At 40.9% G+C, this 21,343-nt stretch overlaps 2 protein-coding genes across 2 annotated transcripts; both read right to left on the reverse strand.

Moving 5' to 3' along the window:
* Positions 1-401: 401 nt before the first annotated feature.
* Positions 402-1,334, reverse strand: LOC105106901 (olfactory receptor 4C3). Its single transcript, XM_011000698.3, has one exon. The coding sequence runs from the start codon at positions 1,320-1,322 to the stop codon at positions 414-416; it is 909 nt and encodes a 302-aa protein (XP_010999000.1). The 5' UTR covers positions 1,323-1,334; the 3' UTR covers positions 402-413.
* Positions 1,335-8,744: 7,410 nt separating this feature from the next.
* On the reverse strand, positions 8,745-9,742 carry LOC105106899 (olfactory receptor 4C3D). Its single transcript, XM_011000697.3, has one exon. It carries the CDS (start codon positions 9,740-9,742, stop codon positions 8,834-8,836), a length of 909 nt encoding a protein of 302 aa, XP_010998999.3. The 3' UTR covers positions 8,745-8,833.
* Positions 9,743-21,343: the final 11,601 nt, after the last annotated feature.

Genomic DNA, 21,343 nt, shown 5'->3' on the forward strand with positions numbered 1-21,343 from the left:
ATTTCTACAGTTCAGTCAACTATCACACGGACTCAAATAATGTTAACATAGATTTCTATTTAAATATCAGGATGATGGATCAAAAATAACTGACTTTAAGTTTCAGTTTAGGCATTTCAAAGCTAGATAACCTTAATTAATCAATTAACTACATCAGGAGACACTGTTTCCTTATTTCTGAAACAGGGATAATAATCATTCGTGCCATGTACATTTCACACAGATGTTTTATAATCAAATCATGCGGTTCAAGTGAAAGACTAAGAATGCTATAAAAGTTTATGAAGACGAATAAATGGATATGATGGATTAGGATGGCATATGGTAATAAAAAACAAGCTTTAGTTTGTTCCTCTTTCAGAAATAGTCATTTTTATTTCCTGCTTTACCGCTCCTTATCCACCTGCAATTTCTTACTGTGTGAAGAACCTTCTCATGGCATTTTTTACCTCTTCATTTCTCAGGGTGTAAATGAGTGGATTCAACATGGGTGTTATGATACCATAAAATACTGCCATGTTTTTGTCTATAGATAAAGTAGATGATGGACGCACGTACGTAAACACACAGGGCACAAAGAACAAGGCAACAACAGTGAAGTGGGCCCCGCAGGTGGAGAGGGCTTTGCGCCTCCCGTCCGCACTGTGAGACCTCAAGGAGCGAAGGATGACGATGTAGGAGGCAGCCAGCATGAGGAAGTTCAACAGGCAGATCGCACCACTGTTGGCCACCACCAGCAGACCAATGCCGTATGTGTTGGTGCAGGCAAGCTCCAGCAAGGGGTACAAATCACAGACAAAGTGATTGATCACATTAGGGCCACAAAAGGGCAACTGAAGGACTAGCAAGAGCTGAACCAATGAATGCAGGAAGCCCCCAAGCCAAGCCATCCCCACCAGCATGGCACAGAGACGCCTGGTCATGATGGTCATGTAGCGCAGGGGCTTGCAGATGGCCACGTAGCGGTCATAGGCCATCCCTGTGAGCAGGATGATCCCAACACCTCCAAAAAAATGGGCTCCAAAGAGCTGAGCCATGCAGCCCTCATAAGAGATGGCTCTCCCCTCATACAAGGAGTCAGCAATGAGTCTAGGGGCCATAGAGGAAGAATAACAGGTGTCAATAAAGGACAGATTGGCCAGGAAAAAATACATGGGGGAAGCCAGGGTAGGACTGGCGGTGATGGTGACCACAATGAGAATGTTGCCACAAACTGTGACCACATAGATGATCAAAAAGATCACAAAGAGAACTCTCTGTACTTCCGGGTTCTGTGAGAGTCCCAGCATGAAAAATTCTGTGATATTATGTAGTATTTCCATAAAGTCCAAGGACACTGAGGATGCAGTACAGTATTGCCTATAAAGTCAAGGGAGAAACATAATTGTAGCAGAACTCATCATAGGGAGAAAGTATTACAAGATTTCCTTTAGCCACACTGACTTCCCTTTTCCCTCTTAACCCTTTCTGTTCCAAAATTCTTGTACCAATCCATCCTGGTAACCAGAAAATGTGAGCATGTCTGTTCACTTTAATATCGCTGGGCACTAGATATCTAACTCATTATGTGGAAATAATTATTTAATTATCTAAACTTTAACTTATTTTGTTTCTACTGAAATTGAGCTTTTGGCAGACACTGATTTTCTGTCAGCTGGAGTGCATACCTGACAATTTTCAGCAGGGCTCCATATATATGCAGTGGCACTTGAGGCCTCCATGAATATTTAGGATCTCCTGAAACCTCTACACGTATAGTCCTTACCTTTTGAGTTAAATCTTTCTTCCTGGGCTTTGCAATGAGGTTCGCTACACTTTCTGCTGTGTTTCCAATGAGTAACACAGGTGGGTGCAAAGCAAACTGAAGTAAGACTGGGAGAAACTGATGTGGTTGCAGCTGGAGACTTGCCCAAATTCTCTATTTCTCTCCATGTTCATTTACTCCCACTTCATGCCTGTGCTGTGGACAGTTATCATGTCTAAGAAGTTCAATTCCTCTTCCCCCTTGCTTTACACATCATACAGACTTCGGGGCTTTGCTTTCCCTGGATTTGGTGAAATCCTTCTAGTTAATGGCTACCAGACCTTCCACAGTCTACAGGGATGAGTCAAAGTAAAAATATTTTTTTTTAAGTTTTGTGATCATCAGTGAAAACTCTATGACATGGTTATCTACCTGTTCAGGACACAAAGGAAGGTACAGGAGCAGGGAGAACAGATGCCCTGTCTCAGCCATCTATAAATCAGAATCTCATCTGGCAGAACATTCCTACTTACCCTTTCTTCTCCTAACTATATTAAGGAAATGCCTGTGCCTGTATTAGTTCTGGTTAAACAAAAAACTGTCACTCATCTATTATTACACCAACCATCTATTGTTTTCCTGGAAACATAGGCCTTCTTAAAGTAGCTAAATCACCCAACTTGCTGAAAATCTGATGCCCAATATAAGAATTAAAGGAGAATCATTGAGTGTCAAAGGACGCAAAGGAAGAAACAGATACCCAGATATAAGAAATGCTGGAGAGAAGATTCCTGTACTGATCAGGAAACTGCACCCTTTTTCTCTTTCCAAGCTTTGTCGCAAGAAGGCAAATGCAGCTTCTGCGAGTGACGAGGCTGATGGGGACCTTTTCAGAGAAGAACATTGTGGCCAAGAGCACAGACGGCAGTCATAGGAGCCAACAGCTGCGTAGCACTTACCCTGTGCCAAGCACTGTCCTAATTGCTTTCGATAGATCAGCTCACTTTAATCCTCATGTCACCCCCCATGATTACTGTTTTCATCCTTATTTTACAGAGGAAGAAAGTGAGGCACGTTTAGAAACTTACGGGAGCGTACTCAGCCAAGCACGGGAGCTGGGGCTTGCGCCCAGGCAGCCTTGCGATGAGAGTCTGTGGGCTTCACCATACAATACTGTCACTTAAATTCATTCGGGTTTGAATACTTCCTCTGCCGTTTATTTTCCATGTGATCATGGACAACTTCTCCAAGCCTCAACGTTCTTAGCTATAAAATGAAAATAAGTACTGTTGCACTTTGAGTTTGCAAAGCGCAGTAAATAAAAACAGTGCATGTCAAGCATTTGCACAGAGGTCGGATGTGATAAACATTCAATAAACAGAATCTCTGAAGTCACCATCATCAATGCCAGGAGCAATGAATTCTTCATGTGGCTTAAGGTGCCAAGGACCTAAGAGTATGCAGGTATTGCAATGGATATAATTTTATTATAAATATGAAAAATTCCCTAAAACTGATCCCCAAAACGGAACAAAAGAGTAAATGCAATCAATATGAATAATAGACAATTTAGTCATATAATGAATTTGTATGCCCCAAAAGAAAACTGTTAAGCTAGTTCATTTCTGTGATTCAAGTTTGTGGGAGTACAAAATAAATTATTTGTTAAAAACTAGCAAAAAAGAAAAAAAGGAAGTCTCTTGTTTGAGTTATCCATGAGAAACAAAATTATTTTGTGGAAACAGAACTTTAGTAAAATTATCCCATGCCGTTTTTATTTGAGTTGCATTTTTCTTTTATTTAATTTTTTAAATAGATTATAGAAAACTTACACTGACTGGATCTGAGGACACAAACAGGTCACCAGGGGTTTTGATTTTGGTTTTGATTTTTTACATCCTAACATCGTGGAATAGTGGACCTGAGAGAGTTCTTAAAGGGTCATCTAGACCAGCTCCAAGCATATCATCCCAAAGTTCACTGTTTCACGTGATTAAACTCCTGGATGGGATTAAAATTGTTTTTCTCATTTAGGCAAACTCTCAGACTGGGCAGGTGTATTGATTGCAGAAAGGCATCAGAGCTGAAAGTTTCTCAGAATATTACAAGGTGAAAACTCAAAAGGAAGTCATTCATTTACAAGCAGCTGGGAATTTGCTCCATTATCCATTTCTCTCGCATTTGCTGAAGAACCCTACGGCCTTTAAAATCATCTTTTCCAATTGTCTTGGTTTTAAAGATGGTGGATTTAAGACTCAGGGAGGTGAGATGCAGCTTGTCCAAAGTCGCGCTGGTGCTTCATGACGGAGGCACAGAAGGTACCCAGGTACTCATCGCTCCAGCCTGTGACCTTTCCAACATCACGACCACCTTCCACTATCTGTTTTCTGTATCTGTGACAAGCCAAAAAAAAAAGAAAGAAAAAGAAAAAAAAGAAAAGAAAAAGTGCTGCTGCAAACATTAGGGAGAAAAGCCCCATAAAAAGTGTAGCTGGCTTGTTAGCTCTGCTCTCTGCTAAGAAGACTCACCAACAGAGTCTCAGAGAAAGTCTTTCTCTTTCCGCTGAAAAGGTTGTTTATAAAGTAGGAGTGATAACACAGGGATTATCAGTGCTATGTCTCTGAGGGAGACTAATTCTCTGCTCACAGGATCACTTGCTGAAAAAGTTCTGCAGTGAGCTTTTGCCTCATTCTCAGGTTAGAGCAATGGGATGCCGTCATTTAATTAGTCCCTTTGAATAGAGTTTTGGTCTCACAAGGAAGAGACTTCTATTCTGCCTCCCAGAAGTACCCAGTGCCCTTCTAGCATCTGGAGAAGGTCCACAAGTTGTCCGGAGGAAAAGGGAGTTAGGACGTTTTCAGAACAGATATTGGAGAGTTAGCACCTTTAGGGAAATTGCTGACTGAACAACAGCAACAACTAGCAGCATTTATTGAGCATCTTCTGTGTTCTAGGCACAAGTCCTTTCACTCCTCTGAAGCTGAGAGGAGAGCATCGCTGTCCTTTATCCACACCTCCCCTCTGTGGTGGGCTGAACGACCAAGGAAACTAGAGTCAGAGTGACTGGATTGGAATTGCACTTCCACCCTTTTAGTCATTCAGTAAGGACTTTTTCATGCCTAATAAAAGAAAACACTTTGCTAAACGCCAAGAATATCAGTGTGAATAATACAGACACGCTCCCTGGCAGCAAGGACTTCATATTCTAATGGGTACAGAAGTCGTCTCCAAAACAAAGCAGGGGCAAAAACAAACAGGATAATTATAAAATCAAAAATATGGAATTGCTGGGTGCATTTTATATTTTTAATACTAATCAATAATGTCAAGGATATACATGTTTAATACTTATTGGTGTATGCAGCAAATTTTCCTCCACAAAATTTGTAACTGTTCACATTTCCAACACTCTTGCCTGCTCAGCACATGTGTACAGCCATTCCCCTGTGCTGAATGAATCCTATTCTGAGCTTTCTCCAAACCTATTTCCCGAAAGCTTCTGGAAAATAGGGAAGATTTAGTTCTCTATAAATTCATGCCACCAACTTCCAAAGGCCCATCAACACTAACCAGCAATTCTACTATATTTCTTTAATCAGCACATTTTCCCAATTCTCTTCAAGGACCATGTAAAATCTTCACTTTGGTCAAAATTCCCTTCTGCAACTTCTACTCTCGGAAAGTTCTGAGCCATTGTTTTTTTATATTTTTTGAACCACATTCTTTTAACTCAAGAACTCCCTGAGTCTTGAAAAAAACTTTCTTAGAACTACACAGCAGTCTATGAGTCTTCTTTTCTTCTTTCTCTGTCTCATTTCTGGAAGTCAGACCAGCATCATCCTTGGGGACTCCTCCCACCTTCCCTCACCAGTGTTTTCCCCAATAAATCATTTGCACATCTACTCTATTTTAACTTCTGCTCCTCAGAAAACGGGGACTGATACAGAATATATCTCACAAATCAGTAAGATAAAGACAGACGGCCACATGGGATCTTAAGAGCACTTCAGCAAAAAAGATATCTAATGACCAGTAAACATATAAAGGGGGGGAGTGCTCACCTCTTTAACCATCTGAGAAATATGATCTAGAACAATAAAATACTATGGCATTGCTCCCCCTACAAGGCTAAAATTAAAAGGATGGTTAATACCAAGTGTTTGTTGTCAATATGGAGGAATGGTATCTTTCACATACTAGTGTTGGAAATGCATAATGGTTTTCCAAGTATACATTCAATATGTAAAAATATACATGTAACATATGACCCAGAAACTCCACTCCCAGATATAAATCTAAGAGAAAGATGTGCACCTATTCATTAGAAGACACATCACTCAGAGTCTTAATAGAACTATTCGTAATAGCACAAAACTGGTAACAAACTAAATGTCCACCATCAATAGAATGAATGAAGATGCTGGTATATTTATACGGTGGTCTAACATAACAATGAAACTAAGAAAATTATAGATATATATATATATAACAACATGAATTAATCTCACAGACACAATGCTGAGCCAAAGAATTCAGACACAAAAGATTACATACTACATGATAGTATTTATTTAAAATTTAAAATAGGTCAACCTAGGGAAGTGTTTTTAGGTGATAAGCGTATGAAAGTATAAAGAAAAACAAAGAAGTTTTATCATAAAAGTCGTGTTAGTGTTGACTTTTAAGGGAAGAGAAAGAAGTGTAATTGGGAAGAGATATGATGGGTCCTGGACGAGCTAAAAATCCACTTCTTGAACTGATTTATAGTTATGTAGATGTTCCACTTTATAATTCAAAGATTTTTCCCTTTGTCTTGGTTTTTAATTGTTTGATTACGATGTGTCTTGGGTGGATTTATTTAAGTTCATCCACTGAGAGATTTGCTGGGCTTCTTGAACCTGTAAGTCTGTCTATTTCACCAAATTTTGAAAGTTTTCAACCATTGTTCTTTTAACATTTTTCTGAACCTCTGTTTCTCCTCTTTCTGAGACTCTGATCACATGAATGTTGTATATTTTGGTTTTGTCTCATGAGTCCTTCCGTTTTTTTTAATTTTTTTAATCTTTTTTTCCTCTGTTCTTGTTCAGACTGGATCATTTTCGTTGACCTATCTTCAAGTTCACTGACTCTTTCTTTTATATTTCCACTGTGCCTTTGAGAGCCCATTCAACGAATTTTTAATTTTGGTTATTGTAGGTTTCAGTTCTCAGTTTTCAACTTTTTTCTTCTTTATAATTTCTGTTCCTTTTCTGACACTTTCTATCTTTCCATTTGTTTCAGTTGTGCTTGCCCTTACTCATAAGATCATGGTTATAATGGTTGCTTTAAAGTTTTTGTCTGAAAACTCCAACATCTGCGTCATTGCAGAATTGGCATCTGCTGATTTTTTTTTCATTTGCAGGTTGAGATTTCCTGCTTCTTTATATAATGAGTAGTGTTAGATTGTATCCTGGATATTTTGAATATTATGATACTCTGAATATTTTTAAATCAAGGAGAATATTGAAGTTTTAGTTGTAGCAGGCAGTTAACCTTGTTAGTTTCAGGTTGCAATTTCCAACCCACATTCTGTGACCTGTGTTGCCAACGTCAATTCAGTTATACAATCCTTTGCAGCATTGTTCACACCTGTATCACAGGTACGCCACCCAGTGGCCAGCCTAGGACTTGGATGGTGAGCTCCTCTGTACCATTCTGACTTCAGTACGCTGTTTACTTTCAGATCCACGTATCTGCAGCTCAGAGGCAAGCCCTGGAATTCATACACTACTTAATGGGATGACTCTCTTGAACACCCTCCTCTATTTGATCTCCCTGATGCTTTCTGGCTCTGAAAACTTGACTTTGGTTTTCTCACTGTTCTGCACACTTACCACTACTAAGTCTGTGTCAATGGCCAAGATTCAGGACAGAGAAAGAATAAAGCAATGAGCACTTGTCCCGTGCTCTTGAGATCACATCTGCTATGGTCAAGTAGAAGGATCCTCCTCCTTAAGAGTTTCAGATGCCACTGTCGCCCTTGTCACTGCTACTCTGCAACAGGATTGACTGAGGTCCAGAACAGGAAGGAACAGGAAAAAAGCAAAAGGAAGAAATCCACACCCTTACTCTCTGGCTTACTTGTCTGACTAAGAGAGGTTCTCTTGAAGATCTTTTTGTATGTACTCAGCGCACACTTCCTCTGGGAAAGTGCACATCAGAGATTGAAAATAAGGGCATTAATAACAGGAGCTCACAAGTAGGAAACACGAACAAAATAAAACCATTCAGAGGAAGATCAGCAGATAGTAAAGCACTCAGCATTTCTGCAAGAACAGACTTGAAGGCAGAAAGATCGGGATTTTAAATTCTATCTCAACCTTGGCTAAATAAATCAATGTCTGCAAATCAGATTTCTTCATTTTTAAAAAGAAAACCAAGCCAACTTCTCATGAGGACAATATGAGATCTTGTTTATAAATTGGTTAGCCCCATGCCTAATACCAAAGACACCAAAGCATTGCTCAATAAACTATACACCGTGTTATGTGTATATGTGTGCATGTGTGTGTAGTCACATGTGCGCAATAGTTAGGCATTCATTACAGAATTTCCCTCCACATTTTAGTTTGTATATAATCATGCTTACATCAGTTTTAGAGTGAATCTATTCTACCCACTTCCATGATTTGAGTTCAGTCATTCTTAATTGTATTCCCTGTATTCTCAAAGTCTCAAGCTATGGATTCTTTCTGATATTAGTGTTGTTAGAAATAAGTGCAACTGAACCATCAGTAACTATTGTGAGCAATATTCTGGGTGCAGAGTTGGAGGACCAGGTTGGTAATGTTTCAACAGGGGGATTCTGCTCCTCACAGACTCTCAGTATTCCAGTTGACGAAGGCAGCATCTCAAAAAAATGAATTAACTCACTTTCCTGGTTAATAATATGGGACACGGATATTTTAGACATGATTTCAAATATTCGAATCAGTTTGATTCCAAATGTTTTTATGGTTTCTCAGCTTTTGTCATGACAATAAGGATTCCTACTGAAAATGCCCGGTTATTTATTTCCCTCCTGTACCTGTATCTTCCCTCCACAATTGCTCATTTGTTCCAGAGATTTTTCATGGCATTTTTCACCTCTGCATTCCTTAGTGTATAAATCAGGGGGTTGAACATGGGTGTCAAGATACAATAAAACACAGCCACTATTTTGTCTATGGGCAAAGTAGATGATGGACGCATGTAAATAAATATACAGGGTACAAAGAATAAGGCAATGACAGTGAAGTGGGCCCCGCAGGTGGAGAGGGCTTTGCGCCTCCCCTCTGCACTGTGGGACCTCAAGGAGCGAAGGATGACGATGTAGGAGGCAGCCAGCATGAGGAAGTTCAACAGGCAGATCACACCACTGTTGGCCACCACCAGCAGACCAATGACATATGTGTTGGTGCAGGCAAGCTCCAGCAAGGGGTACAAGTCACAAACAAAGTGATTGATCATGTTAGGTCCACAGAAGGGCAACTGAAGGACCAGCAGAAGCTGAACCAATGAATGCAGGAAGCCTCCCAGCCAAGCCATCCCCACCAGCATGGCACAGAGATGCCTGGTCATGATGGTCGTGTAGTGCAGGGGCTTGCAGATGGCCACGTAGCGGTCATAGGCCATCCCTGTGAGCAGAATGATCTCAGTTCCTCCCAACAAATGGGCAACAAAGAATTGAGCCAGGCAGCCCTCATAAGAGATGGCTCTCCCCTCATACATGGAGTCAGCAATCAGTTTGGGGGTCATACATGAGGAATAGCAAGTATCAATAAAGGACAAATATGAGAGGAAAAAGTACATGGGAGAGCCCAAGGTGGGGCTGCAGATAATGGTGATCACGATAAGCAGGTTGCCCCCAACAGAGATCAGGTAGACAATTAAAAAGAGCACGAATAAAACTCTCTGCACCTTGGGGTTTTGTGAGAGTCCCAGCATGAAAAACTCCGTGATGTTTCTTGGACTATCCATGAATCCTGAGCGGCAACAAGAACTTGGTTGAAAGAGATTTACCAGGAAAAAAAAAAAAACTGTTATTACTTCTTAACAAGGTGTTTCAAAGAAATGTGGGAAGTTAGTGTTTGTGGAATACAATTAACCCAAATCCTGAATCCCAAAACAAGGACCTGCAAATCATTTTATGCATGTCAAATTAGTAATTTTGACAAAGTTAAATAGCAGGCAAAAATAAACAACTCTTCAAAACATTACATCTCTTGCATTTTAACCACTAAAAACAAATCTTTTAGACTGCAAATATCTTCATGGAATTTTTTGTAATAAAAATTATAACATGTAAGTAAGTACCAACTTTAGTTCATTAAAAAAAAACAATATGGGGAAATAATTTCTCTAAATATTTTTAGAGCCTCACTTCCTACTCCCAGTTGCACTTCTCAACGCATCTGAACATCTACTCAAAACATCTTTATCTCATCCATTCTCAGCTTGCTCCCCCTTCTATATTTCCTCCACCACAAATATGGGAGTCACCCTTGACTGCTCCCTTTACTAGTCCATCTCATAATTCCAAAATTAGTCACAACATCTTATCAAATCTTGTACCTTAAACTTCCATCCAACCATCCATTCGTGTGTTTATTCCAAAGACATTTTTGAGTACCTACCATACCCCAACCATAGTTGGTGGCACTAGATTTAGATCAATTAGCAAAATGAGCTGATGATTGCTCCAACAACATCATAGCTGCTGTCCCTTCATATCTCACCCAGACACCTGCTCAATCGTCCACACTGCAACCACAGTGATATGTATAAAACTCAATCATTCAATCATGTTTAACCAGTTTAAAACCTCCAAAAACTTCTCCTTACCTTTAAGATAAAATCCAAGCATTTCAGTCTCATTACAAGTCCCTGACCCCTGCAGACCCATCCATGTTATTCTTCAGCTCCCATCCCTGTCCACTACTATGTGCTGTAGCCATATTGAACTACCCTAAACGCCTGACCAACTCATGGTCATGCATACTTCACTGCCTTCCATGTGTAATTCCACTACCCCTCCACCCACTCCATCCTACATACCTGTTCCCAATTCTTCTGACCTATTCTTATGCATCCTTCAAAACTAGGCTCAGATATCATCTCCACAAGGAAGATAATCTCTTCCCTCACCCTAAGCTAGCTCATACAGACTTCCACTGAATTCCTATAGTAGCTTTATCCTAGCTTTTTGCATGCTGTGTGATACTGATCTTCTTCCACCCTCCTACCTATGCCTGGAGCACCTTGAAAGCAGGAATTTTTGTGCTCAGTATCCTCATTGCCAGACCTGGAGCAGTGTTCAATGAGTATTTGTTGAATGAATGAAAAACTAAAACCATAAAATATAGGAAACTTACAACACCTGGCTATAAGGAAGTTGATAGCATCTTATCTGAATTTTTATTACATTCTGACATGGGAGAGTGATAGAACCAGTAGGATCCTTAACAGTTCGACTGGTTTATCCTTCTGCATTATCTGGTCTTCCTTCCCCTACTTTGAATAGTGTGTGTGTTAAATACCTGGACAGGATTAAATAAAGTTCCTGCAGAGAGAAAAAAATGCAATGAGAAACTATGGTTTCATAATCTTTTCCTTAACTTCGAAATCTCCCACAGTCCTAAGCAACCTGAGTTGAAAAACTGAATAAGGCATCTCATCCATTTATGGGCTACCGAGGATCTTTTAAACTATCATATTCTTTTAACCCACTTTCTTTGCTAAAGACTCATTAAAAATAGTGATAGTTGTAACAATTTGATGCAAACATCTTTGGTTTAAAAATGCTAACATTTTGACCTACAGATGTTAAGTAGGCAGCCCAAGTTACAGAAGCTAGGATGTAGGAGATTGAATACACACTCATGTCTTTTGACTCCTCACCCATACCCCCTCCTGCACCATGATGTGTCCTCTCAGAACCCAGATTACTCAGCCCATGGAAAGGGCAGAAGGAACAGAAGAAAGACAAAGTTGTTAGCAGGTTGGGTATCAGCAGATTTTCTAAGGAAAAGGGTAGAAAAAAGTAATTACAAAGATGATTAGACAAAGTTTAGAAAATATTTAAAGGAGATGAAAACAATTACTCTTGGTACTGCCATCCAAAAAAGAAAATTATAAGTTTTCTCCTATATTTTTTTCCACTCTTTCTTCCATACGCAGATTTTTGTTCACTTCTCATTTATACCACATATTTAATATATTATCCTGATTCATATTATAATTTAAACATTTCCCTGATCATTATAAACTCTTTAAAAGTGTTACTTTTAATGATTGCATATTACTCTGTCAAGTGGATTTTTCTAATAATAAGTCATTGTAGTACCACAAACACCTCATCATGCATTAAGTTATTTCTGGGTCCGTGGAATAAGTGGCCCAGTCTGGATTTTAACTGAAGCCATTTGAATACACATCAGGGGTTTGAACGGAAATGATCTAGAGGTATTAAATGGTCAGTTGTAATTAGCTGGAAATAATAATTGGGCAGATTTTGCCAAAAGGAACAGATACTCACTGGGTAAATAGGAGATTTATGGGCCAAAACATCATTAAATCAGAACATTTGTAGCTGGGATCCAGGACTCAAAAATGTATTACGTTGGGAAATTCAATCAGTTCCAAAGAGCATCCTGTCCTCTTCTAAGAATCAAGATAGAGAAGCGTCAGTGCTGAGCTTCGGTTACCCCGTTTATGCTTTGTTGTAGAAAGGACTGAGGCACAGGGTCAGACACAAAAACAAAACTGGAAAGAACACTCTGGCATCCTAACGTATATGGGTGATCCAAAGAATATTTTTATTTCAAAAGGAAAGAAAATATTAGACTGTTAAACCAGTAAAGAAGCAGTTTAGTGTATTCTTAAAACCCGTGATAATGGTCTTAGCACCCCTGGTCCTTTTTGGCTTTCATATTAATGGAGATCCACACCTTAGTGGATCGGCAAATAACACTTCCTAGGATAAATCAAATCCATTTAAAGTAGAATTGAGCTGTGGGAAAGAGCCTTAGATCCTCTATTCATTTTCTTATTCATTCAGCAGGTATCGGGCTAGTTGTTGAGGAAGCAGCAAATGAAATCACCTTGATCCCTCTTCTCACAGACAGAATGGTACTCAGTGCTACGATGCAAATCTGCCCAAGGACCTATATGAGCATGAGGATGAGTCCCACCCAAACTGGACATAAAGAGTGGGAAACCCACCTTAAATTACTCATGAATGCTAAACTTAGCTTCCTCAGCACCAAGCGCTGTCAGGTTCACACTGCACAGATATGCTCAGCTCTCAACTCTCATGTTCCCTGGATGATATGGATAATAGCCCCTCAATTTCCTGTGCTTCACCCTAGGACCCCTTAATTTCAGGTTCTGCGATGCCCTTCACTATAACTAAGCTCCAATTCCTGACATCCAAATTGTTCATTAGGTCTCATACGTTTCAACTCACTGACCATTGTTGACGCTTAGAGGCTCCATCCATAATTGTGAGAGTCATAAACAAAGAAAGTCAAAAGAATCAAAACAATTTCCTTTACAGAATGCTGCAGAATCTTAGAAGAAGTTGCTATAGAATGGCCAGGTAAACCCATCAGTCCTCACAGATAAGGGTTGTTGAAAATATATTTTACATTGAAAAGAAGCTGAGTCTCTTTAGGAAAGAGCTCGAGAGAATTTTGTATTGTCTGACTTCTTGCATCCTTATCAAATAAAGGGGGCTAACAGAGGACAGGTAAAGAAATCATGCAAAAGAAGTTTATAATAATTCCAAATGGGTGGGAGACTCACTAAACTGGACTGGAGTGTTCCATGTCTGGTTCTGATGACATGTCCTTAATACTATTAGATCCTGAGATTCTGAAATAACCATTAAATCATGGAGATCCCAGATCCTCCCTTCAGCCACTTTGAGCCTCAGTTTCTTCATTTGTAAAGTTTGCCAATAATTATTTTACCTGCCTTTGAAGCGTACTGAGGATATCAGATGAAAAAATAAATGAACAGATTGTAGACACTACAAAGTTCAAAAAAGGAAGTACATTGTTTATTGTTATTATTTATGTGTCTTTTTTCTCAATTCAAACCCTAAAAACAGGTATAAGATAGGATTTTGGAAACTTGAATTAAAATTCATAAAAGACAAAAATGAACTTAGGATCCTTACAAAGAGTCAAATGACTTATTCCATTCCCTTTTTCATGGAAAATGATAGGAAATTTGAACTTAATAGAAAAGATATCAGCAATGAAGGAAAACTTACTTGTACAACAAAAGTTGAAAGGCTTGATTAGCATAGAGTTTATTCTCTTGCTTGGATATTTCTCTAGAAAAAATCTTGAGGATTGAAAATTTCTGAAATGAATGCCAGTTAAAATTTTAGATTCTGCATATAAAGGTGTTTCCCAACATGTTGCTTGTGACAACCACCATAGCACTGAACTCACCTAAAGCTGGTCCTGAGTCCTGCTGGTTCTCTGGAATCAGAGTGGGGAGAAGAGAGACGGGGAGAGATGGCTGCTTCATGACCCAGCTGACCCCAGCTCTAAAGCCCTAGTGTCTGGCTTCTGGATGAAATCATTAAATATATGATCCCACCAGATTGGGAACAGCTTAATCCCATTGTCTTTCTTGCAATGAAAACTGGAACAATTTGAAAGCATCTTCCCCCGAGTATCTGAGCTGGAGCATTAGCTCCTGAAAGGGACAGACTCCCTCCTCCCAGCCAGTCGGAAGAAGTTGGCAATGGACCAGGAGTTTAAACATCATAGTCCAGTGAGACCCAGTCTCAGAGGCTACCAAGTCTACTGAGTGTGGCCCAGGGTCAGAGTGTGGAAATATAAAGAAGTAAACAAAGTTTGTCCCAGATGCTGAACCTGTGGCCCCAGGTTTTCCAGCCTTCCCTGGTCACACTCTATGTTACTATCCCAATAAAACAGCGTGCATGCTGTCTTGGGTGCCTGCAGGAAGTCTCTCTCTGGAGAGTCTAGGTTTCTACTTCAGGTTTTCCCCTCTAGGTAAATTATTTAACTTTTAACCTTCTGTGCCTCAGTTTCCTCACCTGTAAAATGGGGCTAAAAATAGTGTCTACTTGGGTATCAATAGCATAACATGGTAACTATAACTAACAACACATATTACACACTTGAAAGTTGTTAAGAGAGTAGATTTTAAGTGTTACCACCACACACACACACACACACACACGAAGTGGTGATTATGTGAGGAGATGGAGGTGGTAATTAACTTTATTGCAGTTATCACTTCACAATACATACATATAGCAAATCATCACATTGTACCCCTTAAAATTACATATGTCACATGTCAGTAATATCTCAGTGAAGCTGGAAAAAGTGATGCCTATCTCATAAGGTCATTATGAGGATAAAATTAGAACATTTACATAAAATGCTTGGAACAAGCTAGGTACATAGTAATTGCTATGTAAGTATTTGCTATCACTACTACTACTATTAACACTGTCATCGTTATTATCATCAAGGTTGCTATTCCCTAATCATGTGCATCTAACCACTTCTGTGCCGCTCCAGCGCCTACCTTCCTTCATCTCAGCATGTGGACACTCGGATGAATGATACGACCTGGGGATAGCATAAAGCAAGCATTATAGTACAAAGGAAATCCTAAATGTTAGCATCAGGCATCAGTGCTCCCAATGCCCCTAGTGGCCACCAGCCAAACCGCATGCTAGGGAGTCTCAAACCCGCTTGCCTCTGTCTTTTGGGGTCTGCTTCCACTCAGGCCTCATCACATTTGCTGGATCTTCCCCCTATCCAGACCCCTAAATGTCCACCTCTAGCCTTTGGGAGAAAGCCAAAATCAGATAGCATCGTTAAAACTTCTTCACCTGTAAGAGTCACCTTTTTATTTTTATTATTTTATACTTTTATTATTTTATTACATATTAAATTTATTATTTTTACATATTATTTATTATTTTATTACATATTACTAAACTAAGCAAAGCAGCTTAGTTTGTCTTTGCCTCAACTTCTCCTCTCCGGAGATTCAGGACCTTGCCTTTATAAAGGTCAAATGGTAATGCAAATGTTTTTCTTAAAAAGCAGTAGTACTCACCCCAAACATGAATTCTGCCATTATCTTTATTTCATTGAAAGATTCAAGTGTCATTTTTTTAAAGTGTGAATCTAAAAATCTTGTAAAATATTCCCTTCACCTCCCCTTGTGGCCCCAGATCACCCAGTGGCCCTCCTCCCTCTGTGACTTTTTCAGCATCCCCACTCTCAAATGATGCTCTGTAAGGTTTGGCTCTAAACCTTAGCATGCCATCACATGGCATCACCTGCTTCATGCATTTGTCTGTTTCCTCCTCCTAGTGGGCATTTATCACCCAGAGCATACGTAAGGGAACCATAAAAATGAAACTATAAGCAATCCGTTAAATTTTTCTTAGAATTTTGGGGTATGAAACCTAGCAGGGGCAGTTGAAAGTTTATAAATCTAACGTCTCATTTTAAAGAAAATAGAAGAGCAGCTCAGAAAAAATTTATGAAAGAATGGGAAAATAGTGGAAATTAAGAGCTAGGAGCCGTCTCAGAAAATCTACAGCCTTGTCAGTCTCTGCCTTTCGCCCATCTGTTCATCCTTCCATCCGAGAGGAACTGATACCTTTGAGCTGGACATTGTGCACATTAGGGTTTCAGGTTAAGGAGGGCCAGACAGAAACACACACACACACACACACACACACACACACACACACACACACACTATGGCTTCTTCCTCATGGCATGGTCAATCAAGTAGACTCATTTGGGGGGATGTAATTTAGGATTGAGAAATTTTCTCTGTATTGCAACAACGTAAACCAGAGGCAGCCTAGAGTTGAGAACTGTTAATAGCAAGACTTGTGCTTTCTCTCATGTGTGCATTAAATGTTGCAAAGGATTTTCACATTCATTAACACATTTGTTCATCAGGAAGTTGTGCAGACGGCAGGGCAGATGTGATTATCAGCATGTTACATTCATTTATTCTGTAATGCAGTGCTGCTTCACGAATGACTCACCAGCTCAGGGTCTCAAGTTTGCTCAGTTCAGAAACGCCTCCAAGTGAAGTTGTGCTGCTCCTCCACCACTAACACAGTAGTAGTTGTGCAGAGTTCACCCCCTGAGCTCCAGGTGGCTGGGGGCATTGTGGGGGGTTGACTGCGGTGTTGGAAAGATGGTGGTCTGAGTGCAGTACTGAGGTGCAGCATGATAAATGCTCTAGCCAGGACTAGCTCCTGCTCCCATGAGTAGTGCTCCTCAGAATGATCCATTCATCCAGCCCTTCCTAAGTGCCTTCAACCCTACCTCTTCAACTCCTCATTTTTTGGAAAAATTCATTAGTAACCTTATCTGTTAGGCCCGTACATATTAATTGACATGGTTTAGAAATGCTGCCATAATACAGAATCTCAGTGATTAATCCTAATAAGCACTTATTTCTCATTCACACTATGTCCCCCGCAGACTTACCTAATCGGGCTGGTCTCATGGGCCAGCTCACCACCAAGATGTGATTCCTGGACACGGGTCCATTTCCACCTGTGATGCCTCAAGTCTCCTGGGGCTTCAGGACTATCTGCTGGGTCATCTGCACCCAGCTAGCCAATGACCAAAGATAGATTAAGGATCACTGGGGACGTTTTATGGACCAAGCCCAAATGGGTACATCATTTCCACCCATTAGTGACAAGACCCCATATGGATATAAGGGGACTAGGAAATGCAGTTTGTGTGCCCAGAAGGAAAAGATGAAGTGATCTGGTGAACACACGGCATTGTTTGAACCATACTTCCTCATTTGCTGGCCTCTATCCCTCCCTTTTTCCCTTCAAAGCTTATTAGTCTATCCTAGAAGCTTCTGACACACAATAGACCTTCATGGTTTCTAATTGAAACCAGAGTCCAAATCATTACCACACAAAAAGGAAGCTTAACTTCCAAATTTTGTTCTATGCTTTGAATACTTATCAAGCACGTACTAGTAACAGCATAGTAAGTATCCCATGCTCTGGATCCAGGGCCTACTGTCTGTGGCTCAGTGTTTTTGGACCAGTAACTTATCCTCTCTATTTACACATCTATAAAACGAAGATAATATTAACATCTACCTTAGAGAGTTACGATTGTAAGAGGCAGTGGAGGAGTGGTATCACTGAAGATAGCACAGGAGAGAGCTCTAGAGCTCCTTTCCCTGCACAGAGAAAATTCACTTTTGCAGAACCTGGGATTCTAGTCAAAAACTAACAACAGTCAGTGGAAGGCTTGGTAAAGGATGAGGCAGTTCCTTTGCAGTGAGAGTGTTATGGAATTTTAAGTTGCCTGCTTACCATACCCCACACCACCGGAACTGTCGCAGTCAAGGGAAGAGCAGCTCTCATTCCTGGTTCAAGTTTCTGGGTCATTAGGGAAATGCAAAATCAAAATCTTAGTGAGATACCACTTCACATCCACTAGGATGGCTATAATGAAAAAGAAAGAAAGGGGCGGGGAGGGAGAACGGAAGGAAGGAAGACAAGCAGGCAGGCAGGCAGGCAGACCTCAGAAACTCAGTCTACTCATTTCAGATGGAGATAATAATACATATCACCAAAAATGGCCATACTGAGACAATGTAAATGTATTTAGCACAGTTCTTGGCACTTTATAGGTGCTCAGTAATATCAAGTATTATTAGATCTCAATGGTTGTATGTTAGACTCGGGGGCAGATTGGTTTACAAGGGCAATGCCATAGGATTTAATTCCAAGGTTCTTTTTTATTTCAAAATATTTTATTAAATTTCAAGTACAAAGAATCATAAAACTTGACATACCTAATGGGCAAGGTGGTCAACCTACAAGATACTCCTAGTTCTCTACAACTCACAAATTGAAAAAGAAAAAGACAATGAAGAAGACTCTGAATGTTACAAGTCCCACTGACCAGTCTGCAGTCTTAATAGAAAGATGCAATGGTGGCATCATCCCAAGAGGTGAGGCAGTTTCAGAGCAGGCTGAGTCAGCATTGCATGGAGTGTCCACCACAATTGGATATGATACATTTTCCAATGCATGCCTTAACTGTCAGTGACGAAGTTCTTGCCCTGACTCTCTGGAGTCTCATAGAGACATAACACAGGGTGCGCCTCCACCCCCAGGACTTTTGATTGATTGATTGAGTGAGTGAGTGAGTGATTGACAACTCTGTTTTCCTGCACTCTGGTTGATTGAGAGCTCGAGTTTCTTGTGTTCTGGATTTTTCCTTTCCCCTTCCTCTGCCTTTGCCCAATGCTCCTTTCTATCTAAGCTACCTAAGATTCCCCCCTCATGACATAAGACCCCAAATCTTGGGGATGTAGAGAGCAAGGACCACTCTAGCTACTTCCTGCTGATCTGGAGTAATGATGGAGCTCACTGGGGTCCCAGACTAGCTGGCTGCCCTTGGGCAGGATGTGAGCGAAGTGTCAGTGTTCATCAAGGGCCTTGTATATAAGTGGTCTTGGCTGATTGGTTGATTACCTTGTTATATAATCATTTGAAGTTTATCTCTAGATGAGAAGAAACACTTTTCATAAGAAGGTTGAAAAGATAGAGGTCAAATATATAGAGCTAATCTGAGCCAAAGAACGAAAGGGGCAAACAAGGGTCTTAAAAAGTAATTGATTTCTGTGCTTTCTGTTGGTTTAGGTTTTAGAAAGCAGATGTTGGAGTGTTAGCCCAGTGAACTAAAGGAGGAGTAAAAAGAGGGACCCTAATGTCAGAGACATTTTAAGTTAGTATTAAAACAGCTTGGTGGGGGCCCTCAAAGAGAAAAGATCTGAACCAGGAGACATTTAAGGAAGAGGTTTATCTAACAGGGATCCATAGGCCCATAGGACGATGGAAAAGTTTCACTGGAGTGTTGCTTAAAAAGCAGTTGCAGATCACTAAGAGGTTCACAAGAATATGTGGCTCCCAATGGTGAATCAGATTTCATCAGGGTTTTCCAGGGGTTGGTTGATAAGATCTGTTCTAGCTCCTTGAGAAATGGATAGGGTCTCATGACATAGGTGAAAAGAAAGAGACTCGTCTGGTGATGGTAAGAGTGTAGCAGGATTGAGTGTCCCACAAACAGAGACAGTGACATCTGGGTTTTCCAGTAATAATGCCTGATATTTAAGAAGCCGAGCATCTGAGAGCCAGAAATGCCCCTTGCCTTTTAAAAGGTCAGAAACTTGATGGTTATCGTATGCTTGTATGGGGGCGCCTGGAGTTAGCTTAAAAGCTTCCTCCAGGAGAGTGGAGAGGGCTCCCAACACTCTTAGGCAGGAAGGCCAGCCTCAAGCATTGGGATCTAGCCACTTGGAGAGGTACCCCATAGGCTGCTGGGTAGGACCCAGCCGTAGGGTGAGGACCCCCAAGGCTATTCCTCCTCTCGTGAACATATAACTGGAAGGGCCTTGTGGCATCTGGAAGCCCCAAGGCTGGGGATCTTACTGGGAGATTTTTTTAATTCTTCCATTGCTTCCTGTTGGGAAGGACACCACTGGAGAGGTCTTCCCAAATCATCTACCCCTAAGGCACCCTCCAGGCAGCTGGGGACCCCAGACCCCCATGAATCAGCTCGTGGATCTGGCGTTTAAAGTATTGAACAATAGAGACAGGGCTAAAGAGTTAAAAAGGCTTCAGGGACAACAGCAAAATGCGCAGTTCTTAGCGGCAGCCTTCATCTCTGCTCCACCTCAGAGTTACCCTCCACCAAGACCCAAGGCGAGGACAGGATCCAGGATGCCTGCATCAGAGCCACTGTCTCATCTAAAAGGGACCTCTTTTAAGTACAGCCAGGAGGGCCACTCTAAAAACAAATGCCCCATGCATGGGAAAAGTCCACCAGGACCCTGCCCCCTATACAAACAAAAAGGCCACTGGAAGTGGGACTGGCCCCAGTCCTGAAGGGGGCTTGGGGCTCCCAAACCAATGATGACTAAGATGACTAAAGACTGATGGGGCCCAGGACCCTCCCTGGCTCCCACAGGACACCAGATCATTTCTCCAGTGGAGGCTTGGGTAACCCTTGATGTGGCAGGGAGAAAAGTTGTCTTCTTATTAGATAAGGGAGCCACCTACTCTGTGCTGACTGATTTCCCTGGACCCTTGTCCGCTCAATCCTATGTAATAACGGGGATCAATAGATGGCCCCCAACAAGGTGCTTACTAAAAATTTACTTTTACACATGAGTTTTTGCTGGTGGCTGAGTGTCCTGTCCCTCATTGGGAAGGGACCCACTTGCTCGGTAAATCCCAAGAAATAATCCAATTCAAAGACCCTTACATGAAAGACACACACCCAAAAAAATGTCTACTCTTGGCTTTGGGAGCCTGCCTCAGTCCCAAGCCAGAAGAGGTCTCCCTTCCACCCCATATTGATTCTCAAGTAGACCCTGCTGTCTAGAAAAGTGAGGTCCCTGACAGAGCTACTATTGTCAGGTTATCACCAGAAATGGGACCACATGAGGCTACAGGCAAGCCTCTTCAGATCAAAGGCTGAACCAAGAGCCTTAATTTAAAAATTTCTC

The sequence above is a fragment of the Camelus dromedarius genome, chromosome 12 (assembly GCF_036321535.1).
Source record: "Camelus dromedarius isolate mCamDro1 chromosome 12, mCamDro1.pat, whole genome shotgun sequence".
In the NCBI taxonomy this organism is placed as follows: domain Eukaryota; kingdom Metazoa; phylum Chordata; class Mammalia; order Artiodactyla; family Camelidae; genus Camelus; species Camelus dromedarius.